This window comes from Salvelinus namaycush, chromosome 5, assembly GCF_016432855.1.
Source record: "Salvelinus namaycush isolate Seneca chromosome 5, SaNama_1.0, whole genome shotgun sequence".
NCBI lineage: Eukaryota > Metazoa > Chordata > Actinopteri > Salmoniformes > Salmonidae > Salvelinus > Salvelinus namaycush.
The window spans coordinates 46,345,855-46,372,918 of record NC_052311.1 but is presented as its reverse complement, the minus strand read 5'-3'; the positions used below and the strand labels follow the sequence as shown (position 1 = coordinate 46,372,918).

The following is a 27,064-nucleotide window of genomic DNA, read 5'->3' as shown; positions in this document are numbered from 1 at the left end:
TCTGCGGCAGAGGGAGATGGGATGACTCTGACCAGACAGTGAACTCTCCATGGGGGAGAACGAGAAAAGACAGGGAAGACACTTGATAGGATAGCAGCTCAGATATCATTCCTAAAATGACCGCTGCGTCGTCCCTCCTGAGGGACGGCATATCACAGCGTTGTTTATGATTACACCATGTAATATTAATAACATTAGCATTGCATTGATCACAAGCACAGTCTGTGCACAGACAGCATTTCATGATGCAATCTGCTAGCCTATCAAGGAGCGCTTTACACTTTAATGATATGGTGTGGTGTCATATAGCTTGACCTGTAATTACAGCACAGAGACATACTGTATGATTCCAATGGACGTAAGTGGTGCATTCACATGTAGTTCATCACTCCCAACAACTGGGGGGCGGTGCTAATTCTACGGGCACCACTCAAGCATTGCTAAGCAGCACTTTTTGGCTTATGTTGATGTACATAATATAGATGAACTTGCTTCATTTATATGTTCGACTATTTAAATGTTTTGAAGAAAATTATAACCATATTTGGGTGGTGTATTTTTTATTTATGAATGACAAGTCTAGGAGTATATGAAAATACAGTGGTAGAGTAGCTGAAGAAGCTAGATAACTATACACCCAGTCACCGTTTGAATGTACTCGTTTTTGTGTTAGGTCCTGAATCACTATAACCACTATATTCCCACATCGAACACTTCCTCAACACACTTTCAGTTCCAAATGCAATGGTTAATCGATACATTGGACTGGATCGCATGAAATAGAGCAATTTCTCCCCAGGGTCACTTTACAAGGGCCCAAAGACAGAATTGTCAAGTGTCTATAGTAAGGCCTTAGAATAGAGAGCATAATTTATCATGCCTTGATACAAGACACCCCTAATTGCACATTGATCCCCCCCCCCCCCCCCCCCCCCATCTCCGAAACAATTTGTCCGAGCTATATGTAACTATGTGTTTAGAGAACATACAATGAAGAATGAGTCATTAGTTTTATTTTCATGTCAGTTGAAAGAGTAGCTCGTCAAGGCGCATTTTGGTCATTTTGCTCTTTCTGATAATGAGATGTCTAACAATTGTCTGTATAATGGCACCTTATAGTACATTATATTTTATTACTGTACTCAATTAAATGATTGATACCAAATGTTAATTTTGGAAATGTCAGTACCTATCGATACTGTGTATCTAGAGGCTTATGTCTGACAAACACAGCCAACTCTTTAGTAGGAGTAGAGTCTAGAACGATAGGATGTACAATAGAACGAGATGAGATAAAGGGGAATAGAACCGTAGCCATGATAGTATTTGGTCAATATTCAACTAACATGATAAATTATCAGAAATATGTCCGATTGTCAGTACCGGTACTGTGTATCAGTTATACATAAGAAGATGTGTCTTATTGAGGGACAGACTCATTGATATATAAATGATTTCCTTAGTACCAGCCAGGTCTCTCCAGCTTTTGTCCTTCACACCATAGCCCACTAGCTAGATAACAATGTGCTATCCGAATGATCTATAGCTCACCAGCTATTCTAAAGGCCTGTTCAATTCTTATGAGCAGAGTCAACGTTGCGAGTGTATTTAAACTCCAGTAGATTTCCATTAGCCGTACTAATGAGTGCATCGATACACAGCATGCTGGACTGAGGTAAGCTACATGATGAAAACAGGTCATTATTGGATAAACATGCTGACTACATGTTGCCAAGCAGAAGAAGTGATATTTGCCTTGACTCACTGAGGGCTAAGCTTGGAAGTTGAATGAGGTAGCTAGGTTCCATAGTAAGTTGGTAGTAGTTGAATTGATAGATGCAGAAGGACAGAATAGATTGAACAAAAAGATAGATACATTTATGTAAATAGGTGGATATTTTGTTAGTTTATCACTTCTATTCTGAATTCTAATTAGGATATATTATTATTCATGTAAAACATTGACAGTATTTGTTTGTGTGGATAGTTGGTTAAAGTAATAATTGTGAGCCACAGAGGCAAGAGCAGCAGTCACTCACTCCCACCTCCATCCACACAGACAGGCCGGGACTACAGATGGTTGCTTGTCAATCACCCTCTCCTCTCTAAGAATGTAGCTAGTGGATAATTAACAGTGTACCAGTGTTGGTCCATCCACAGCTGGAATAACAGAGAGTCTGCACACTACCAGGCAACAATGGAGGCGCCCACCAGCCAGCCTCCTTAGTCATGGGGCGGCAGGTAGCCTAGTGGTTAGAGTGTTGGACTAGTAACCGAAAGGTTACAAGATTGAATCCCTCAGCTGACAAGGTAAAAATCTGTTGTTCTACCCCTGAACAAGGCAGTTAACCCACTGTTCCTAGGCCGTCATTGAAAATAAGAATTTGTTCTTAACTGACTTGCCTAGTTAAAGAAAGGTAAAAAATATATAAATAAATTAGAAGCCTGCCTAACATCTACAATGCTGAGTGCCCCATTACTTGGCCTTTGTGAGTCACCAGCACAAACCTGCCATTTGGCCAGTCAATCAACTGGGTAAATATTGGTTGCCATGGCGAAAACTGACAATGGAACTATATTTCTTTCTTGTCGAATGACAGCATCAAGTGATGTTCTGGCGTGTGTTCATAGGATAAAATGGGAGAGAACCTGTACAGTGTAATTAAGTCGCAAACTGTCTGAAACTGTCCTATTAATGTGAGATGCATAGATTTGAATTTATGACACAATATACGATTGAGTTGTCATGACAGTGTTGTTTCACCAGAGCAATTTTGAAACTTCTGAAAAAACTATGACAATCAGGTAATAACAAGGCACAAAGACAACTGTCATTTTTATCAGTGCGAGAACTAATAACAAATACTAGGGTGTCTTAGGTGTCCAATGCAATCCAGTGGATGAGTCTACTCTAGAATGCTTGGTTAGCGTTTGCAGACCTCTTATGGAGATGTCATGCCCATCTCTCTCTCTCGTTGCCCCTCTGGCCCACTTCCTCCTCCCTCCTCCATCTCCTTTCCCTCTTTGTGGAGAAAACCTGGCACCTGTGCCCCCCCCTATGCCAATCCCGCTGCCTGCTGCCTTGCCACCTCTCTGTATGCCAGGTTCCCACCCTGGTAAATCTGTGTTATTGATTTGTGAGTGTGTGTGTCCGTGTGTGTATGTGGATTATCTGACCTTCACATGGCAGGCATGTTGGTTTCAATCTACCCCTAGACCTCAACATTATTATTTCTGTCTGTGTTGACTATTGAAGATTGCATCGATATAACATACGGAACAAAGCAAAGGAACACAAGCAGCATCGTCTTCCATCTTGACATATTTCTGTGCAGTGAAGCGATGTTGATTATGATGACTCTTTTGGTTCATTTGATCTCCGTTCTGTCTCTGTTTCTGTCATATCTATGTGAGTGGACAATTTTTTTCTCTCCAAATCAATAGAAGTGGAGTTTAAAAAAAAAAAAGAAGAAAATATATCAGAGGGAGAAAAAAAATAAAAAATCATGTTGTTTTTAACAGAACTCTGTGTGAGTGGTTGATTGATGTCGTTGTTTCAACTTTTCACCTGATGCTTGATGCCAAGTTGTACGTTGCCTTTTTGAATAGGAGTAAATCAAGAGGATATCTAAATGCAGAGGAACACAGACAGCTGAAAATCTAATACCTTAGTACATAATCAATATGACCTTATAGCTCCATTAGATTGCTGTAAATTATTTACACACTTTCAACGAGAGTAAAGATCACTGAGAGATGGATGGAAACTGCAGTTTACTAATACATGTCAGAAACAGTTGCCAAATGTTATGCTAATGTTTCTGTTGAGGTGCACAGAGTAGATCAGTCCCCACTTCTCTTGTTTATGACAATGTAGAACATATTTAATCCAGTGAAATGGCTATAAGAGGGTTAGGCTGTTTGTTTCCATTTCAGTCAAACTGCTTCTGGCTGTGAGTGGTACGGGTTTGGGGGTCAGCTTTTGGGTGAGGTCAAAGCTGTGGTAATACTAGGTGGACAGCGGCGTCAAAGTAACTCGGGAGCGTCTTTTTTAAATGCTTTACCTAAACATTGATGACGATGAGTCATACCCCTCATATTCTAAAGTATCCTATACATGTAGTATGACATACTGCACTATTGTCACGGCTGTTGAAGGAGGACCAAGGTGCAGCGTGTTGAGCGTACATTTTCTCTTTATTTTAGACATGACACCGACAAAACAATAAACAATACAAAACGTGAAGCTCAAAGGCTATGTGCCCTAAACAAAGTCAACTTCCCACAAAGACAGGTGGGAAAAAAGGCTACCTAAGTATGGTTCCCAATCAGAGACAACGATAGACAGCTGTTTCTGATTGAGAACCATACCCGGCCAAAACATAGAAATAGAAAATCATAGAAACACAAAACATAGAATGCCCACCCCAACTCACCCCCTGACCAAACCAAAATAGAGACATAAAAAGGATCTCTAAGGTCAGGGTGTGACAACTATTCTCTTATTCATCAGAATATATGTAAACCATACAAAAACTGCTCTTCTACATATTCTTCTACAAAAACGTTCAGAATAAAAATAAACTAAACGTGTTGTACTTGAAACTAATTTCAGCTTTAATGATGGTTTGCTAGTACTTTTCAAAGTAAACCAATGAATTTTAAACGAGATAGAATCTCAAATATTGACAGTGTATTCTTCACACATTAACCACTTTGTTGTTAAGTAATTAGCTAGCTGACATTTTGTCCAATGAGCACCTTATCATTGTGAAATAGACTGATGGTTTTGCTTTGTTTGTTACTGTAGACTGCCTTTTGCTTACTGTTGCACAAAGGTTTGTGCAGACATCAAGAGCCAGGCCTATTTGTCTGTAAGACATAGACTCGTGTCGTCTTTGACGTAACAGGTGCTGAGATTTGTCTTGTTTTGGAGCATGGCCTATTAATGGAACATTGGAACATAATGAAGCAAAACAAAAACAAGCTGACATCTCTTTGGAGGGAAGCTTGACATTCAAAGTCACTGTTCGAGCAGTCCTTTCACCGCTGGAGTTTGGAAGGAGAAACAAAAGCATGACAAATATCCTGGACCTGTGTGTGCTTCTGTTGATAGCAGACCCAATACCAGGTTAGTGTCTTCCAATCCTACTAGGATACCAATATTCTCACAAATAAATATATTTTTTATGTTTATGATTTTTCAGCATATTCAGTGTCATAATTAATACTTGTTATACAATATCCCTAAGCATATTACAGTACATACACATTTACCTAATTGCATAAATTCTGCTTTTCTGTTTTGACTTCAATTCTTGCAATAACAAGACTTCTGTTGACAACACTAATGATCTAATTACTTTCAGAAGTGTATAGAGTCATGAGTTGTTTGTTTGTCAAGATAAGAGGACTAAATCTCATTAGTCAGGGAGAAAGTCACTCCAGCTCACTCATTTTGACTTTAATAAAATACTGTGATCATCTCCAAATACACCTCAACATCATGCGCAAGCTTTGGGGCAAATGCCTTTGAACTGAAGGTCTTGCTGTTTTTGTTTTGTTTCGTTACCTTGATGAAGAAGCATTCACTGGCTGCGTCCTCACTCAGCCCCGTTAAGGATGGTAACAGCAGAGAGGTTAAAGGTGAGAGCGAGGGGACGGCACAAAGCTCATTGTCCTGGGTAAGACAGAAACAAACTAGCCTGGTCCCAAATCTGTTTGTGCTATCTTGACAACTCATATGGCCATTGCTTGGCATGATAATGACCATAGGATTAAGCCTTAAAGGCTAAGAACTAGCTCTGATAAGAAATGAACACATCTGCCTTTATTCTTGGAATGTCTTTTTGTAACTCATCAGAGTTTCTCATAATTTTTTCTGTCTTTGTTGGTATTGTTGTTGTTGTTGTCATTGTTGTAATTATCTCTCATTTGTATCCTTTGAGAATTTGTTTGAAGCCAAACAGTTAGCAGGGAGGCAATTCAATTTAAACCAGTGGGCTATGCATCACCATAAAGAGGCCTAACCAAGCTCAAATCTATAAAAATTCTAGCCACATGGAAATTTCCTTTCAGTTCATCTTTTTGCCTGAGTGGTTTCGTGACAGATCCAGATATAATCACCCCGGCACAATGCATTGTGGATTCTATTGATCTTTGCAGGGAATTGAAACTCACCACAGAACAAGGCAAAGAGGGATCGTGAAATGATTATGTGCAAACCCCTCATGCGAAAGAGAAGGTTCCTTGCAGCGTTTCTCCAGTGGGGTGCACGTTACAAAGTCCTGCACCATTTACAGAACCATGAGTGTGTCATTTTGCCACAACTGTATTACCAACATGGCCTGAATAGAATATGTCGAAATAGTGAAATATGACATACAGTATAACTACTATGGTTAAATGTCAACAATCTTACATATTTCTAACGAGCGGCAGGTAGCCTAGTGGTTAAGAGCATTGGGCCAGTAACCGAAATGTTGCCGGTTTGAATCCCTGAGCCAACAAAAAATCTGCCGTTGTGCCCTTGAGCAAAGCACTTAATCCTAATTTCTCCTGTAAATCGCTCTCGATATGAGTGTCTGCTAAATGACTCAAATGTAAATGTCATGAGATAGATAGTATTGCATCTCCTCCTGCCCCTACTAGCACCCCCTCTGTGCCCCAACTCCTCCTCCAGGTCCCCTCGGACCCCCAGACGGACCAGTGGGTTCTCCTCTGTGTCACTAGTGGGTTCCACCCACACCACCTCACCCTAACCTGGACACACCAGAGTGGGGAAGATAGCCCCTACCACTTTGTTGGCAGCAACTGCACCCTTCACTCTGCCTACCCTCACATCAACCAATCGCACAGCCTGATTCCAAAGATCTCAACTCCTCATTGGGGTGAGCTTTAGTTAACACTACTGTATATTTCACTAGACTAGTTCTCATATGGCTCAAATATCTAGTCTCAGCCAACAGCTTGCAAGGCATACCTGAGTGAAATCAAGGTTTTCCTTATCATATTGTATACATCTGTGCTTCCACTACACACAGATTCCGTCAATCATGGGCCTTCAACGACTGTAAATTGAATTCACCCTCAGGTCTGTCATCATTGTGTGAGGTGCATGACTGTATAACTTAACCCTAGGTGAAGTTTGCATTGCCTTTTTGTCTACGCTCACAGACGCAGCCCCCGATGAGGTGATTGGATGCTTGAATATCCTTAAGATCCGTGTCCTCTGTGGAGTGACTGTGGTGTTTTCCATTGCAGGTAAGTACTGTATGGTCGCACTCACAAGATCACACAAGGATCATGGGAAATGGCGTCATGTAAATAATTGTGTGGTCTATGTCTTGAGCATCAGTCAATTGGGTTGTTTTAGATATCGTCTTTTTCTCCACAGCACTGACAAGTGTGGGGAAAAAATACCTCTTGTGTCCTATGTACGGTAAGTACACGCACACACACACACAAGCATGCATACACACATTCTGTGTTACAGCTCTATCTGTTTAGCTATCCAACATTGTGAGAAAAGGTCCAAGAGCATCTGATTTTCTGTAACTAATAGGCTACCCACAACAGCCTCTATACAGATCTTTACTGTATGATACATTTCCTGATCAAATGGCACACTTTTTATGTCAGAGAGTATGCTGGGTTTTTACTGAGGGACTTTTTTTGGGGGGCCAGTAGTTTTGTCTATACTGTAAGCACATGCCTCAGCACTGTTTTAAAAACTAGCTCTACACTCTCTCACTTGTCCTCCTTGATGTAAATTCTACCCAGCTCACACATTCTGTAGCATCCCCAAATCATGATACAACACTGATGCTATGTGAAACTTTAGGGCTATGTTGCATGTTGAACGGAAGCCATTTTGCAGTCGTGTCAAGTGCTATTGTGCTGCTGGATGCTTTTATTAGTCATATTGTACTCTAGTGTCAAAATGAATGTCTCATGGATGGTGTGGCTGTCAAATAGATATATGCAATAATCAACTCAACCTCTGTTGGAGCGTAATCCCTGAATAACCGGATTAAATAAAGTAAAGGCACTTCCTGGTGTGAAAGTATTGAATCTATGGGTTTATGTTGGTGGTGTGGGCTTTCCTTGCATGTGTTACAGGTACTGTACAGCAGCTGGCTGTATAGTATACATGCACCACCCACAATACCTTATCAGTGACTATAGTCTCTGTGTAAATATTTGAGAGGCTCGTCAATGATCATGAGTTACACTGTGTTGGGAAGTATGTCTGAAGGGATGGTTGTCATATTATACATGTTATGACTCCAAAACAGTAGCAAGAACCAGGGTTCCACAACAACCTGATTATGTTCAAGTATGCCATTGCCAAACGTTTTGCTTGTAATTGTGTAACCAATTCAATGCTGTTCAACTATTATAGTATTTTTGTTCCTGTAATTCACGAAATGAACATGCTTTTATTTCAACATAAATATCTTTATTTGGTCCCAGAATCAAACAATGAAGGTCCCAGATGTTAGACGTGTATACAAAATGGGAGAGTGAGTCCACATTCATTTCACAAAGCCAATAATAGTAATCTATGGACACAATGAATCACAAGTACACACAAAATCCCTCACTTACGCATGTGTGCTCATGCATGCACAAAAACGCACGCACGCACGCACGCACGCACGCACGCACGCACGCACGCACGCACGCACGCACGCACGCACGCACGCACGCACGCACACACACACACACACACACACACACACACACACACACACACACACACACACACACACACCAACTCTGCTCAGTGCTCAAATTCAATTGAATAGCTAGCACACACAGTGCATACTGTATCATCGTTCCTTTGCGATACCATATGCGATACTACTGTGACACTTGTTTGAGACGCTTATCTCTCAGTGCTGAGAGATGTTGTTCTGATGTGTCTCTCAGATGTTAGAGCTGTTGTTCTCTACAGTTGACATCCCCATAACTGCTCCTAGTTGTGTAAATGGGCTTCAACCTTGTGAAATAGAGTTTTCAGCAATGTTGAAATAAACACTTTACCTGCTAATCAATGACAATTTTCTGTGCTGTTTTCCAATCTTGTCAGGCAACCCTATACAACAAATGTACTCTCAAACTTATTTCATGCGCTGTCACAGTAGGTGTGTACTTATAATACATCATTTGCAATGACTGCACTTGATTCCAGCTAACTGCAGCAAGGCAGTAACTCCCTATTGTGAGCCCTTGTTTTGTGTCTCTCAGGAGGAAGGCAGGCTCCGTATCTCACATATCCTGTCTCTAATCTAAGTAGGAAGTTTGCCCGCCAATGATCAAACAGAGACGCATATACAGTAAATGACAGTCTCTCCCGTCTCACATGTAAAAAAACATAAACATCAGAGCACTCATATCCTGCCTCTAGGCATGGGGAGCACAACATCTCATTTCAGTTAATACAGGCCCTATTCAATTAGCTTCAGATAGCGTTCATCTCTGCTTGTTTGGGTCCCTTATCTATCTGAGGCTCGCTCATTCCCTTCCAAGGGGACCAGTGGATATGACACTTGGCCAGCTTGATTCTGGCCCCCGGCAGCATTCTCCCTATGGTCCCTCTGACGGCCGAGGAGGAGAAGTAGAAGATGAAGGGGTCCAGGCAGGCGTTGAAGGTGCTGCAGAGCAAGGCCATGTCCCTCCAGTCGGGGTTCTTCCTGGTTATAAAGCCCACAATGTGGGAGACGTTGTAGGGGCCGAAGCAGAAGGCAAACACCAGCAGTGTCCCCAGAGCCAGGCCGATAGCACGGAGGCGTCTGCGACGCCCAATGTGAGGCAGGCCGGAGAGGATCCGGATGAAGTTGATGTAGCAGAAGCTGCAGATGAGGAAAGGTACACAGAATAGAACCAGGCAGAGCTCCAGACGCACAGGCAGGAGGATCGCCAGTTGCTTCTCGCTGAAGTCCTCATAGCACACATTCCTGGAAGACACAACGTTGTCGCCGTCACTAATGGGCGCGTTGGAGACATTGGAGAATTCGTAGATGCTGGACGAGTTGGTTGTGGAACTGAGGGAGTCTTGCGGTGGGTTGTAGTAGGGCATGACGACGACGATGCTCAGGTGGAGGACGGAGAAGACCCAGATAAATACACTGGCCACCACGGCATACAGGGGCCGGCGCTTCAGCGAGTGTTGGATGGGGAAAGCCACGCCCAGGTAGCGCTCCACACTGACCGCTGTCAGGAATAAGGTGCTGACGTAGATGGTCATGTAGAAGAAGAAGCCAGATAAAGGACAGAGGATGTAGGGTAGACTCCAGGTCATATCGTCCGTGACTTCCTGCATCTTGAAGGGCAGGAAGAGGAGGAAGAGGAGGTCTGAGATGGTCAGGTTGAGGAGCAGGATGTCGATGGGCGTGGGTTTTTGCCTTACCTTCTTGCTGAAGGTGTAGAAGGCCACAGCGTTGGCCGGGAGGCCCATCAAAAAGGTGACAAGGTAGACGGACAGACACAGCGCAGTGTGGCACTCCTGCATGGTGGCCTCGGCGGTGGGTACAGTCACTGGAAGGCACAGGGAGCAAGATCTGTCACATCATCTCAGTGCAGTCTGGGGGAGATGAAAACGTTGCAGTGCAATGAGCTTGATCTGTCAGACAGTCTGAGGCTTCAGAGGTGAAGGCTGCTTATTGGGTCAACAGCCTGGAACAAACCCGGTTAGACAGCGTGGTTTTCCTGTCCCTGGTAATAAAACCAACTCATCGTCTCTTCATGGGCTCCAAGACTCTGATGGCAAGAGAGGATAGAAAGAGATTACCACACAATACGGTTTATGCCGTCTGTTACTCACCACTCACCCCTTTTAAGTATGCCAAGTGGAGGGTGTAATTGAAACAACATCCGTGTGCTCAATAATCACAATACAATACTAGCAGATGAAATAGAGTTCAGATGAATGTGAATTTCATGCAAAATAACTACAATAAAACCAAACACTCGGAGAGGCAATATGGTCAGTGTCTGTTGGGAACTGACTGTATACCTGGGTTTTGTTTAATGTGATGACTCAGGATGTGTGTGTCTGGCACATGGTTCTGTATACAAACAGTCTCAACACAACATTATTGCTTCCTGTGTCGTCGTTATAATATTGTCTTATCATTGGATGGACTCCTGTACTTCTTATACACACAAACACAGAACAGCTTGTAAATATATTGGCGCTTACGTCCACAAAGGGGTAACGCGTGGTCTTAGCTGCTACCATTCTTTATCCTTGTTAGTACAACAGTGTTTTCATTTCCGGTTCTTAAACATCTCCAATAGGTCAACAATGGATTAAACAATCTCTGACATCATCAAAGGGAAGTCATAAACACAACACTCACAATTAAGAAAGAGCTATAACTCATTCTACCACAACCAAGTAGCCCTTACCATAGTCTTGTTCACCAGCCTTGTGCCGTGAGGCTGTCTTACCCTCCATGTACTTCCAGCATCAAGTAAAGGACAGTATAATAAGGCATGAGCGTAGGAGACAATTAAACCAACATGACCTCCTTGTATTGACCAATGACTGGCTAATAAACTGTACGCATGGGAAATTCCTCACTCACACTTTTACTGGCAGATATGATGACATTGGAGGATTGCCAGCAAGTCAAACAACTCACTGACCTCTTTACCAACTCTTCACATTGTTTTGTACTTTTTCTACCATAGATAGCTACAGTATTCTGTTCCCCTGTGACCGGGACTGACCGCTAGAACACCAACAGTGTCTTGCACTGACTCTCTGCACCTTTCCACACATGCTTACTTACTCACACATGCTTACTTACTCACACATGCTTACACATAAGCTCAAACTCACACACATACAGTAGCATTCGAGGGTTTTTCTATATTTTTACTATTTAATACATTGTAGATGAATAGTGAAGACATCAAAACTATGAAATAACACATATGGAATCATGTAGTAAGCAAAAAAGTATTAAAAATCAAAATATATTTAATATTTGAGATTCTTCAAAGTAGCCACCCTTTGCCTTAATGACAGCTTGGCACACTCTTGGCATTCTCTCAACCAGCTTCATAAGGTAGTCACCTGAAATGCTTTACCAGCAGTCTTGAAGGAGTTCCCACGTATGCTGAGCACTTGTTGGCTGCTTTTCCTTCACTCTGCGGTCCAACTCATCCCAAACCATCTCAATTGGGTTGAGGTAGGGTGATTGTGGAAGTGAGGTCATCTGATGCAGCACTCCATCACTCTCCTTCATTGGTCAAATAGCCCTTACACAGCCTGGAGGTGTGCTAAGGGTCATTGTCCTGTTGAAAAACAAATGATTGTCCCACTAAGCTCAAATCAGATGGGATGGCTTATCGGTGCAGAATGCTGTGGTAGCCATGCTGGTTAAGTGTGCCTTGAATTCTAAATAAATCACTGACAGTGTCACCAGCAAAGCATCCCCACACACCATGCTCCATCCGGTGGGAACCACACATGCGGAGATCATCCGTTCACCTACTCTGCGTCTCACAAAGACATGGCAGTTGAAACCAAAAATATCAAATTTGGACTCATCAGACCAAAGGCAGATTTCCACCGGTCTAATGTCCATTGCTCGTGTTTTTTGGCCCAAGCAAGTCTCTTCTTCTTATTGGTGTCCTTTAGTAGTGGTTTCTTTGCAGAAATTAGACCATGAAGGCCTGATTCACACAGTCTCCTCTGAAAAGTTGATGTTGAGATGTGTCTGTTATTTGAACTCTGTGAAGCTTTAATTTGGGTTGCAATTTCTGAGGCTGGTAACTGTAATGAACTTATCCTCTGCAGCAGAGATAACTCTGGGTCTTCCTTTCCTTTCACTTTCACCTTTCACTTTCCTTTCACTATGATGAAACTGGCTCCTCATGAGAGCCAGTTTCATCATAGTGCTTGATGGTTTTTGCGACTGCAGTTGAAGAAACTTTCAAAGTTCTTGACATTTTTCGCGTTGACTGACCTTTATATCTTAATGTAATGATGGACTGTTATTTCCCTTTGCTTATTTGAGCTGTTCTTGCCATAATATGGACTTGTTCTTTTACCAAATAGTGCTATCTTCTGTATACCAACCCTACCTTGTCACAACACAACTGATTGGCTCCAACGCATTAGGAAGGAAAGAAATACAAGAAATACACTTTTAATAAGGCACACCTGTTAGTTTTGATGTCTTCACTATTATTCTACAATGTAGAAAATATAAAAAATAAAGTTAAACCCTTGAATGAGTAAGTGTGTCCAAACTTTTGAATGGTCTGTACATAGTTGTGGGAGGTAGGGGTGTTGAGGGTGCCCCCTGAAAATCTGAATTTAAAAAATCTCAGCACCCTCACCCCCAAACTACTTTACACGGCTACACGCACGCACACACGCACGCACGCACATATACACACACACACACACACACACACAGACTGCTGCTACTGGAATATTATTTATTTTTACTGCACAATGTCTATTTATTATTGACATTACGTATCTATTGCACAATTTCCCAGTCTTGTAAATATCCGACTTCAATTTGTTTGAGTGCCTTCTGTATTACATTTTTGCTAAATTTCAAAAAATATATATATATTTTTTTTATTTGTACAACTCTTTGTATTCACTTACTTATTTTTTCAATGATGTTGCATTGTCGAGAGGTGAACCTGCAAGTAAGCATTTCATTCACTGTGTACTCCATGTAGGCTTACAATATATCATGTGTATATGACGAAAAAACTAACTTGACTTGAATTTATTGTAGATACTTTTTGAAGTAGCCAAAATAAAATAGAAATAGAAAAGCTTACATTATTCCACCGTGGATATCCTGCCAGGTCTGACAATTGAGTCTGGATCTTCTTTACTTTATTCCTCCCTTTGTAGCTCCGACCTCCTATCGACTACAGCCAGCCACGCTGTTCACAGCATAATCTAAACATCCAGCGCAGTTAACGGCAAATTATTATTAGATAGACACCGCTGATATCGATCACCAGCGCTCTCCAAACATGGTTTCCGTAGTAACACTGTCCTGCGATAGAAGCTGGATGGTCTTAGGGCTTTGAGGAACCAGCCTGTTTGCTCTATTGGTTAATAGATGTAGACCGTTATCTGGCCTCTTGATTAAGAGAGAAAGAGAGGAGGAGGGAGAAAACACTGCATGAGGAAGAAAAGTGATTCACGTCTATTATAAGCATCCCATTACAGCTCCTCCCTCGCTACCATACCAGTTTGACTAACTTAACATTGACTTTGGTGGTGAGAGTTCATTCTTTCATTCTGTAGGCTAACTGCTGTGGAAAATCCCGCCACAGAATACCCATACTCATACTGGCCAATGTGGTGAAAATATTTATTTAGTTGTTTTACTTGTGTATCATAATTGTCAGTTTGATTGGTGTTGGGACTCAAATTCAGGCTGTAACATCAAAATGTGGAATAAGTCAAGGTGTGTGAATACTTTCTGAAGGCTTTGTGTCTTTACTTTAGATGTTCAGAGGCAATCATTAGGTAGGGAAAAGCAAGTGGTAAAATAACAAATATATTCATTTTGATACACAGTGAACTCGAAAGGTATTGGGACAGTGACATTTTTATTTGTTTAGGGGGGGGGGGGTGGATTTGAAATGATATAATGACTATGAGGTTAAAGTGGAGACTGTCATCTTTAGTTTTAGGGTATTTTCATTCATATCGGGTGAACCATTTAAAAATTCCAGCACTTTATGTACATTGTCCCCCCATTCTAGGGGACCAAAAGTATTGGGACTAATTCACTTATACAGTATCTGTAGTCAAAAGTTTAGTATTTGGTCCCATATTCCTAGCACGCAATGATAACATCAAGATTGTGACTCTACAAACTTGTCGGATGCATTTGCTGTTGGTTTTGGTTGTGTTTCAAATTATTTTGTGCCCAATAGAAATTAAGGGTAAATTATGTATTGTGTCATTTTGGATGAACTTTTATTGTAAATGAGAATGGAATATGTTTCTCAACACTTCTACATTAATGTAGATGCTATCATGATTACGGATAGTCCTGAATGAATCATGAATAAGGATGAGTGAGAAAGTTACAGACACACTTTTGGAGCCCACTGTAAATACGCCTGAAACTCAACTTCCTGTTTTACATTATTTTGATGACTGACTGGAAGAACCCTTCAAAGTATTACGAAATCACAAAACCATGAAAAACCAAAAGCTACAGCCGACACAGAGTGTATTATGCAAGTTTGGGTATCCCGTTTTGTGAAACATTGATGTTTCACAGTGATGCATGGCATCACTTCAAATATTTACAGAAGTATGATGCTAAAAGAGATTTTAATGTCATCAGTAAAATAAAGTCATACAATAAAGGGGAACAGAAATAACATTAAACCTTCAAATGCTTATAAATACACATGTAAATGCATACTACACATACATTCATGTCAGTGGAGGCTCCTCAGATGAGGAAGGGGAGGACCATCCTCCTCTGTAAATTTCATAAAATTAAAATAGTGGAACATTTAAAAAGTTTGCATTTTTAGATAAAACTTTACTAAATATATTCAAGTCACCAAATAATTCATTAAAACACAATGAAGTTCTACAGTAGCCTCAGCAGCACTCTGTAGTGCACCATGGTGTAGCTGGAGGACAGCTAGCTTCCTTCCTCCTCTGTGTACATTGACGTCAATGCAAAACCTAGGAGGCTCTTGGTTCTCACCCTGTCCATGGACTTACACAGTAATTAGGACAACTTCCGGAGGACGTACTCCAACCTATCAGAGCTCTTGCAGCATGAACTGACATGTTATCCACCCAATCAAAAGATCAGATAATGAATCTAGTCCTGAAAGCATAAGATACAGCTAGCTAGCACTGCAGTGCATAACATGTGGTGAATAGTTGACTCAAAAAGAGGGAGAATAGTTGAACAGTTTTGAAAATATGTATTTATTCAAATATTAAAGAGAAGCAAGAGAGAGAGAACTAGCTAGCTATATTTGTTAATATTTTTTTAACTTCTCTTTCACTTAGCTAGCTGGATGCAGCTAGCTAGATTAGCCTACTCAAACACCTGGCTCAAACAGAGAGTGATGCTATGTTAGCTAGCTGGCTATGGCTATCCAGCACTGGAACTCTTCCAAGTCTAGGTAAGCTTTTGGTTTTATTAATTTATTACCACCAGGACCCGCGGTGGAACTGTTAAACTGCTTTCTGACTCTACACTGTACTGCATGATTTTACCGGGTTTACTAACTCGTTAGTTCTAGTACTATAGATATATTGACTGTGAGGTGACAATGATGTAGGCTGAATGTAGCGGTTAGTAGTCATGATATGAAGGTTTGGCTTGGAAAGTGTTTTTTTCCTGGTCACAGACAGGTGTTATGCACTGAAGTCCACAAGCAAAGGTAAAAGGTGAGAGGAGGAAAGCGCATAGCTAGTTGCAAGAAGGAATTATATAAACAACGAGCAAAGTGATCATGCAGTCTTCATATGGCTGCTTTGAAAGTGAACTGTTTTTGTGTGATCAGAGGTGTATTCATTCCGCCGATTCTGTTGAAAAATGTTTCTTAAACAGAAGCAAATGGAACAAAAAGGGGATAAACATACCTGAATTTGTCCAATAGAAACTCTCATTTGCAACTGTTGGACTAATGATTACACCCTTGGTCAGCTAGATGCAGGCAAGAGTGTGCAAGGCAGTAATGAATGTGTCACTGTCTGTCACCTTGATTACTCAAAATTCTCTCAACCCTTTGCACCTACGTTGTACATTTTCATTCATAGGCTAGTTTGTTGCAAACTCATGATGGGTATAGGTAAAATTTGAGTATCGTACAGTAGCCCAAACCTATCGATGTGACATTGAACTGGGTGAATGGAAAATGAATGACAGTAATCCAATATGCTGTAATAGAAATAAGGCCATGCTCATAAAAAAAAGAATCATCCTCCCTCATCCTAATTGGCACCGACCGGCACTGATTAATGTATAGGCTACTTATAAAGACAGATAGCATAGTCCTCAGTCTTTTCCATAAGAACCTAAGTGCAATAAATACATTGAACAGGCTAGCATTTAGCATGTGTACCATGTGGCTTGACTACACACTATAACAGGGGTGTCAAACGCATTCCATGGAGGAGCTAGTGTCTGCGGGTTTTAGTTTTTTCTTTTTAATTAAGACCTAGACAACCAGGTGAGGGGAGTTATTTACTAATTAGTGACCTTAATTCATCAATCAAGTACAAGGGAGGAGCTAAAACCCGCAGACATTCAGTCCTCTGTGGTATGAGTTTGACATGTACACTATAAGGAGCTGTCATTGGTGCTTGGTGTGCTGTCCTTCTGAGTGCTGGAGCAGAACAACAGGGGGCAGTAGAGAGCCTTACTGCAGCAGCACAACCGCTGCACCCTCTCCACCAGGTTCTTCATGAAGAGGTGGAAGGTAGACCTGAGGGCCGATGAGGAGAAGTAGAAGATGATGGGGTCCAGGCTGGCGTTGACGGTACTGGACAAGAGTGCGCCCACCCGCCATTTGGGACTCTCCCAGTTGACAAAGCCCACTACGTGTGACAAGTTGTAGGGCGCGAAGCAGACGATAAACACCAGCAGGGTCCCCAGAGACATGCCGATGGCCCGCTGACGTTTCTTGGGGTTGATGCTGGGCAGCTGAGAGAGGATCCGGATGAAGTTGATGTAACAGAAGCAGCAGATGAAGAAAGGTACACAGAATAGAACCAGGAAGAGCTCCAGACGGACAGGTATCAGGACTTGCAGCTGCTCCGGGGTGAAATCCTCATAACACCTGTCCAGGTTCAAAGGGTCTGTCCGGGTGGTGTTGGAATAGTCAAAATATTGAATGATGTAGACGATACTAATGTGCGCCATGGAGATTGCCCAGAAGAAGACGCTAGCCACCGTGGCGTACAAAGGCCGTCTTTTTAATTTGTACTTGATGGGAAAGGCCACTCCCAGGTAGCGTTCGACACTGATTGCGGTCAGAAAGAAGGTGCTGTTGTAGATGGTGGTGTAGAAGACGAAGCTGGTCAATGGACACAGAAAGTGGGGCATGATCCATTTCATGTGGTCCGCCACCTCTTTGATCTTGAAGGGCAAGAAGAACAGGAAGATGAGGTCCGAGATGGTCAGGTTGAGGAGCAGGATGTCGATGGGCATGGCTTTCTGCCTCACCTTCTTGCTGAAGGTGTAAAAGGCCACAACATTGGCTGGGAAGCCAATCAGCAAGGTGATGATGTAGACCGCGAGCACCAGGCTCCTGTGGCCGAATCTTTCCATGACTTCCTTCTCAGACAGCATTCTGCAAAAGAAAAAGATATAGACAATAAGCAAATGCAGGTACTCAATCTGGGGTCATTTCAGGATATGCAGAGTTAGTCAGTGAAGGTGTGAAGCAATAAAATAAAAATTGAGTCAGTGTCACTAGTTTGTATGCAAAATTTCACACGAAGGCTGAATTCAGTCACAAGGATAGCTACAGTGGATGTGATGCAATTTGTTAACAAAGCCATGTCATTCTGTCTAACAAGAGTTTCTTTGAGTCTATGGCATGTCTATGGTTGGACTCTCTACAGTAGACAAACAGAGCAAACGTCAATGTCATAATGGTCCTCAAGCAGGGGACTTGTTAGCAAACCCTGCCCCCTTTCCAAACTAGGAAGACCATGCCGATGTAGGCACAGTGGCGTGCTTTGGAGTGAAGCTATTAATTGTGGCAAACGAGGTACCCATCACAACAATAAAGGGAGCGGTCTGTTTGTGCTTCCCAGCCTGGAGTTTTCCAGATGCCTTTCGGCTAATCCCAGTGTTAATATCCAGCACACGCATGAACCCCTAAGCTTCCTTCTATTCATGGTGGAGCAAACTAACAACATAATACTCCCATCATGACACAAGTGGCTGGTAAGCCACGAGGACGGTATTTGGAGAGTGATTTTAATTCCTACAGAGTAAGGTTTATTTGGTTCCCTATAAGCCCTTATAGTCACATATTTTGGGGCTAGCAGTGTTATGAAGGATGACCTCTGCATTGTCAAATGTGTAATTACCATCAGCCACAGATGTCTTGAACAGTTATTGCCCCATTAACCTGGAACTCATTGTAAAAAATAAACTTGAAACTTGACTATTTCATTACATTTGAGGATTTTAATCTCTGGTCGAATTACTGTTGGCTTGTATCTTCAGGTGTCATTTATATAGCCTGAATTGTGCATTAGATTTGAACAGACGACCATCACGTGAACGCTGGAAAGAGGTCTCAGACACTATTTCTGTTTGTACTATTTCTGTTATGGTAATTAATGCGACCGTTATGGTTTTGCAATGTGGAGTGCAGCATTTTAAGGTGTATGTTCATGTGTCCCCAGGTGTTGATATTATTAAATGAGTTGGATTTGGGAACACATTTTAGATATTGATAGCATCTAATTAAAATCGAATTGTAGATATTGTCAAGTTCATCTAGGCTACATTTTCTTTAGTATGTCAGGTGTAGGCTACATCTACATTTGCACAAATATCAACCTAATCAGCTCATTGCTCTTTACACTTCATACATTTCCATTGGTCAGTATTTTTTAAATGCAACCTTTATTTAACTAGGCAAGTCAGTTAAGAACAAAATCTTATTTACAATGACGGCCTATCCCGGACGACGCTGGGCCAATTGTGAGCCGCCCTATGGGACTCCCAATCACGGCCGGCTGTGATACAGCCTGGATTCAAACCAGGGACTGTAGTGATGCCTCTTGCACTGAGATGCAGTGCTGTAGACCACTGCACCACTCGGGTGCCCAATGACTTGTGAGAACTGGATCCTATTTCTCTATTCCTTGGGCGATACTGATTAACACAAGCATGAACATGATCATCTACTTCTCATTTTCTTTCCCAACACTGACTCAACACTTACTATTTTTGCTATCAATTTGTGCTAAAACGCACCCTTGGAGGAAGGGTATAATTATTCAAAACTGGGTCGTGTGAAGCCTAAGTTCTCCAGAAGGGTATATGGTATCTAAATTACAATAAACAAGAGAAGAAACATGGCTTCAGATGTTCGAAACACATCTCAGTTATCTAGGGAATGGTGCCAAGACATACACCTGCAGGAAGGAGGTAGCCGGCTTTTATCAGTTTATCTGGTGTTGTTTGGGAGTCGTCAAGGTGTTGTAAAACCCTCAACTGATAAAACGGCTGTCTAGCGGATGCGTTTTGGTCTGGGGAGGTACAGTTGTTCGTTATGAGAACCTACCACGCACTGGACATGTGGCTGTTCATGTAAGGGTAAATGTTTGAGGTTCCATGAGGTTTCTCATTACCTTGACAGCTTATTTCTTTAGTAAGATAAGATAAGAAAAGTAACATGACGCGCAGTGTAGTATACAGAGCGAGATTTGGTCTAGTGTGCTAGTGCAGTGGTCACCAACCCTGGTTTTGGGGAACTACTGTGTCCACAATCTTTTTACCTGCCAGCAAAGCCCTAACACCGTATTTAACAGATCAACTACTCACCAAGACCTTGATTAGTTGAGTAAGGTGTGTTAGCGCAGGGTTGGAACAGAGAGTTTCACCTGGTCAATGATGATAAACAATGCTCACCTAAAACAACCCATCACTTTAAATGCAGCCCATTATTACAGAGGTACTATAACAACATTTTACCGAGAGTGATTGGTGAGACAGAGATGCCCATTTGGATAGCAGCCATTGGACTGGAACATCACACCCTCATTCCCAAAGGACAAAAAAAGTTTGCAGTAACCATGACAAGTTAGACAGAGTGTAGTACAGACACAGAACATACCTATACCATCTCATTACTGAAATGGATATGTAAAAAGGTTGATTAGTCAGCAAATTTGTATATTTTATATATCCCTAAAGCAAAAAATTCAACTTTTAACTTCCACTTAAATAGGTCATAAAAAGTACCATCTTCTCAACAGAAATCAGTACTGTATGAGTGCACTATGCTTGGAACACATGCCTTGACAACTGTTTTTACCCAAATATGTTCAAATATTTATATTCCAGTTACATGGTAAGTATTTCATATTTACCTTAGATTTAACAGATTTCAAAAGGCTTACAGGTATTTTGTGTTTTAGTATGTCTTCCTTGTGAAATATATAAAAGCGTAGTCTGTCGACTTTGCCAACATTTACATAAAAGCTCCTGATAATAGCACAAGAAGCATGACATCAAGAGTTCCACTGTACATACCTTAGTCAGTAAACACACACACAAACGTCTCCTGGTCAAATGGCGAGTAAATGCTTGGCTTCATATAAACTGTGCTTTTAATGGTAATGTCTCAATGTAACGTACTTGATGTCACGTACCACGGCACGTACTAAACAGGAAAGAAGTTGCACATGTTCCTTTTTTGGGGGGTGTGGGGGACTCACAAACTATCAAAAAAAAACGTTCAACTGCAACTCAGATTGCAATTCGGTTTAGGGTTAGAGTTAGGTTTAGGGTTAGAGTTCGGTTTAGAGTTAGGTTTAGGGTTAGAGTTAGGTTTAGGGTTAGAGTTAAGATGTGAGGCCTGGAAGGCTAGGGTTACGGATTATGTGTTAGGTGTGTAGTCACAGTAAGGTTGAAAATTGGGGTTAGTATGAGGGTTAAGGATGAATACCATTTCTTGTTAAATACACTAATAACTTAAAAAATACAAACCTCTCACCCAACCTTTTACATGGATCATTTGGCATGTGGAGAATGTTAATTACATATGGGAAATATCAAACTCTCTGATTTACTGTCCCCTCTAGTTCATTTCAACATAGCCTATCTGATTATAGGAAAATGTGCAATGTTTTCATACAAGAACCCATTACAAACCCTGTGAAATCCCAGTTCATGCCATTGAGTTTATTCAGTCTTTACAGACGTTTTTGGACTTTTCAGCATAAAAATTCAAACCTCCTTGTACAACAAAATGGCTAAAACCTTGTGCTATTTGAGTACAATGCCAACTGAACATGTGTAGTAGTTGAGTCTAATTTGAGAAATTCTGCATTTTAGAATAAAAAGGACATTTCTATTTGTTGCTTGAGCAAGGAGTGTATGTGTACTGTAGAGTGCAGACTCAAACTGTATGACGAAATTAAGGAATGAATAGTTAGTGGACACTGTAAGTTACAATGTATCATCCCTAGTAACTACACGGTTACTATAAACAAAACACAAAAACTGTTTAGGAGAAACTTGAGTTGCGGTTACAACCAGTAAGATGTTAGTTCCCATTTATAGAGCAAAGCAACCACACAAGTATATATAAATGGCATGATTGGTTGTGCTTCAGATGTGAGTTGGTCAAAGTCTCTTCAAGGAAACTGTTTCAACACTTTCCAGTCTGTCTTTCACGTAACACACACACACACACACGAACATGCACGTACACATGTACATATACATGGATGCACTCTCGTACACACGCACACGCACACACTTCTCTGTTCAAAAGCCGGTTTCATATTGCACAAATCAAGATAGAGCCCAGAGAAGAGGGATTCATAGTAGTGAGGAACTATTTGTTTACATCCAACAATACTAAGTATGAGTCCCAAATAGCACCCTAATTCACTGCAGTACATACAGTGGGGCAAAAAAGTATTTAGTCAGCCACCAATTGTGCAAGTTCTCCCACTTAAAAAGATGAGAGGCCTGTAATTTTCATCATAGGTACACTTCAACTATGACAGACAAAATGAGAAAGAAAAATCCAGAAAATCACATTGTAGGATTTTTAATGAATTTATTTGCAAATTATGGTGGAAAATAAGTAGTTGGTCAATAACAAAAGTTTCTCAATACTTTGTTATATACCCTTTGTTGGCAATGACAGAGGTCAAACGTTTTCTGTAAGTCTTCACAAGGTTTTCACACACTGTTGCTGGTATTTTGGCCCATTCCTCCATGCAGATCTCCTCTAGAGCAGTGATGTTTTGGGGCTGTTGCTGGGCAACACGGACTTTCAACTCCCTCCAAAGTTTTTCTATGGGGTTGAGATCTGGAGACTGGCTAGGCCACTCCAGGACCTTGAAATGCTTCTTACGAAGCCACTCCTTCGTTTCCCAGGCGGTGTGTTTGGGATCATTGTCATGCTGAAAGACCCAGCCACGTTTCATCTTCAATGCCCTTGCTGATGGAAGGAGGTTTTCACTCAAAATCTCACGATACATGGCACCATTCATTCTTTCCTTTACACGGATCAGTCGTCCTGGTCCCTTTGCAGAAAAACAGCCCCAAAGCATGATGTTTCCACCCCCATGCTTCACAGTAGGTATGGTGTTCTTTGGATGCAACTCAGCATTCTTTGTCCTCCAAACACGACGAGTTGAGTTTTTACCAAAAAGTTATATTTTGGTTTCATCTGACCATATGACATTCTCCCAATCTTCTTCTGGATCATCCAAATGCTCTCTAGCAAACTTCAGACGGGCCTGGACATGGCTTAAGCAGGGGGACACGTCTGGCACTGCAGGATTTGAGTCCTTGGCGGCGTAGTGTGTTACTGATGGTAGGCTTTGTTACTTTGGTCCCAGCTCTCTGCAGGTCATTCACTAGGTCCCCCCGTGTGGTTCTGGGATTTTTGCTCACCGTTCTTGTGATCATTTTGACCCCACGGGGTGAGATCTTGCGTGGAGCCCCAGATCGAGGGAGATTATCAGTGGTCTTGTATGTCTTCCATTTCCTAATAATTGCTCCCACAGTTGATTTCTTCAAACCAAGCTGCTTACCTATTGCAGATTCAGTCTTCCCAGCCTGGTGCAGGTCTACAATTTTGTTTCTGGTGTCCTTTGACAGCTCTTTGGTCTTGGCCATAGTGGAGTTTGGAGTGTGACTGTTTGAGGTTGTGGACAGGTGTCTTTTATACTGATAACAAGTTCAAACAGGTGCCATTAATACAGGTAACGAGTGGAGAACAGAGGAGCCTCTTAAAGAAGAAGTTACAGGTCTGTGAGAGCCAGAAATCTTGCTTGTTTGTAGGTGACCAAATACTTATTTTCCAACATAATTTGCAAATAAATTCATTAAAAATCCTACAATGTGATTTTCTAGATTTTTTTTCTCATTTTGTCTGTCATAGTTGAAGTGTACCTATGATGAAAATTACAGGCCTCTCTCATCTTTTTAAGTGGGAGAACTTGCACAATTGGTGGCTGACTAAATACTGTTTTGCCCCACTGTATACAGTGCAATGAAAAAGTATTTAGGTCCTTTCTGATTTCCTCTATTTTCGCATATTTCTTATATTTACCTTCAATCAAAACCTAATATTAGATTAAGGGAATTTGAGTGAACAAATAATTAACAAAGTTATGCAACACCCAATTCCCCTGTGTGAAAAAGTACCCGTACACTCAATAACTGGTTGTGCCGCTTTTTTCAGCATGAACTGCTTGTTTCAAGTCCTGCCACAACATCTGAATTGGGATTAGGTCTGGACTTTGTCTAGGCCATTTTTGCTTCTATAGCCATTTTCATGTAGACTTGATTGTGTGTGTTTCAGATCGTTGTCTTGCTGCATGTCCCAGCTGCGCTTAGCTTCAGCTCACAGACGGATAGCCCGACATTCTCCTGTAGAATTCTCTGATACAGAGCAGAATTCATGGTTCCTTCTATTAAGACAAATCGTCCAGGTCCTGAGGCAGCAAAGCATCCCCAAACCATCACACTACCACCACCATGCTTGACCGTCGGTATGAGGGACCCATGTCGTCCAAAAAGTTTTTGAACTCATCTGTCCATAGAACATTCTTCCAAGAGTCTTGATGATCATCCAGGTGATTTATTTTGTTGAAAACTTGAGTCAACTTTTTGGATGAGAAGGGTCCCATGATGCCTGGCGAAAACCAAACACTGCATTTCACAGTAAGAACCTTATACTAACGGGCAAGAATGGTGGTGGTAGTGTGATGGTTCGGGGATGTTTTGCTGCCTCAGGACCTGGACGACTTGCCTTCATATATCGAAGGAGCCCTTTATCTAATATTAGGTTTTGGTTGAAAATCTGATAACATTCAGTATCAAAATATACAAAAATGTTGAAAATCAGAAATGGGGTAAATACTTTTTCACAGCTCTGTAGTGCACTACTTTTGACCAGAGGGTTATGGTCCATGATTAAAAGTAGTGCACTACATAGGGAAAATGGTGCCATTTGGGATACAGACTATGTTTTTGTGTGTGCCACCCATCCAGGCTCCAATCCAACACTAATTGTATAGTGAAAAGCCAGGTTTAATATACGTGTCGTCCGTTTGACATAATGACACAGCATTTCACAGCAGTGACAGAAGTCCTCTATCTAGCAGGGCATTTAGAGCGCCCTGGTGGTACTGATGAAGGTAAGATAGGGGGGCAATCAGGGGAGCGCACACCGCGTCAGATGAAAAGCTGCCATCTTGGAGGGTGTTTAATCAGGGACTGTCACGACGAGTGCCGCCTTCCCTGACATTTGTGCTTACAGTGTGTGTGTGTGTGTGTGTGTGTGTGTGTGTGTGTGTGTGTGTGTGTGTGTGTGTGTGTGTGTGTGTGTGTGTGTGTCTGTCAGGTGTGCTGATAGATGGAGCCATGTGATAATTAGAATGCTTTATTCTTAGTCTCTCCCCATAATTACCTGTAAACCTCAGCGTCGTCCGTGTGCGGCGTGAGCAAGTCGAGCGCTGTTTATCAAAACGGTACGATCTGACTGGCTGGCGTCTCGTGCTTGGCAATGCACCGTGGTTGACTGTCTACAGCGGCCGATTCATGCATTGATTGCCACGTTGTGTTGTCTCGCCAGACCTGGGTATACAATGTGACTCTTGTGTCTGTCACTGTGACCCTCCTGCTGTCAGTGTGTATGTGCTTGCATGCCCTGAGTCATTGTCCGATCTTCCAATGAGTTCCTGCAAGACCTTGGAGTTGTAGCAATTATCCATCAGGCTTTTGGCTGAATGAGATCAGGTTTTGCGAAAAGATTTCAGCTGTTGCCCTCAAGAGACCTCAGGTTAATGTGGTATCCTTAGCAGCAACAATTCTAAGATATATTCCAAGATATTTAGTATGAGTCCTAAGATATATTACGTCTCAATTCTTGACATTGACAATTATGAAAATGACATTCTGTTTAGAGGCCCTGAAAGAAATCGAGAAGCATTTACCGTCGTCTCTAAGACAACATGGTTGAACAATGGTTGAATTCCCAAGGCCTAACTGTGGTAGAGCCATAGAAATACACATTTTATTTATATGTGTACTGTAGAGTACTTCTGAGCCAATAGGATGTCACAGTAGCAGTACAATGGATGGGGGAGATCACACATTAGCTCTACTGCTTAAGATGTGTCTTTTCTTATGGCCTCATAACAGCTGATAGGCCTCTGCCCAACCACTCCCTGGTAATAAATAAACACACGATGGTAATACATAAATAGAATACATATAAATCTATTTCCTTTAAAGGGGCAATCTGCAGTTGCTTCGTCCATTTATGGACTTGTGAATTAATGATACTGTATGTACCCATTGATGGTTGAAGAATATAACTTGTAAATGCCTCATGAGCTTAGTTCTGCTGTACCATCAGAACCCAAAATATAAACTTGTTTTACTCCAATGTTTGTGAACAAAGTAAATGTAAACAAACACTATATAGCCTCAAAACATGGTTATAACTATAATTCGACATCATGGATGATCAGTCTTTGCATCCATTGCTTTTTCTATGAATACGAGAGTGGTTACATTTCTCCAGCCCCATCCCTCAGCTTTTTGCCGGAACAGGGGTGGGGAGAACACTTTCTTGTTTCGATTGCTGATGGCCACTTAAAGATAAGACTTGATGACCAGAGCAAAACAAACTCAACCAGTACTCTATGTCTATGCTGGTGGTACAGTACGGTCGCAAATATATCGCAAAAATTAAAGATGTACAAATCAACAAAAATACAGCAGGAAAGTATCTATTGAAAACACAAGCCTATTTTTTGTTTGTTGATCTGATTTATATTTGTTGACCATTCATGTTCGTA

The 27,064-nt window shown here is 41.5% G+C and overlaps 2 protein-coding genes across 3 annotated transcripts; both read right to left on the bottom strand.

Moving 5' to 3' along the window:
* Positions 1–8,721: 8,721 nt before the first annotated feature.
* On the bottom strand, positions 8,722–14,108 carry LOC120047565 (free fatty acid receptor 2-like). 2 transcript variants are annotated; one of them, XM_038993097.1, is made up of 2 exons: positions 13,822–14,108; positions 8,722–10,764 (listed from the first exon to the last, which is right to left on the bottom strand). In XM_038993097.1, exon 2 carries the CDS (start codon positions 10,514–10,516, stop codon positions 9,467–9,469), a length of 1,050 nt encoding a protein of 349 aa, XP_038849025.1. In that variant the 5' UTR covers positions 10,517–10,764; positions 13,822–14,108; the 3' UTR covers positions 8,722–9,466. The 2 variants fall into 2 exon arrangements, with proteins under 2 accessions (XP_038849025.1, XP_038849024.1); XM_038993096.1 differs by lacking the exon at positions 13,822–14,108 and adding an exon at positions 11,416–11,517.
* Positions 14,109–16,672: 2,564 nt separating this feature from the next.
* On the bottom strand, positions 16,673–21,377 carry LOC120047564 (free fatty acid receptor 2-like). The gene is made up of 2 exons (XM_038993094.1): positions 21,264–21,377; positions 16,673–18,336 (listed from the first exon to the last, which is right to left on the bottom strand). The coding sequence occupies exon 2, from the start codon at positions 18,333–18,335 to the stop codon at positions 17,325–17,327; it is 1,011 nt and encodes a 336-aa protein (XP_038849022.1). The 5' UTR covers position 18,336; positions 21,264–21,377; the 3' UTR covers positions 16,673–17,324.
* Between the last annotated feature and the right edge of the window lie 5,687 nt (positions 21,378–27,064).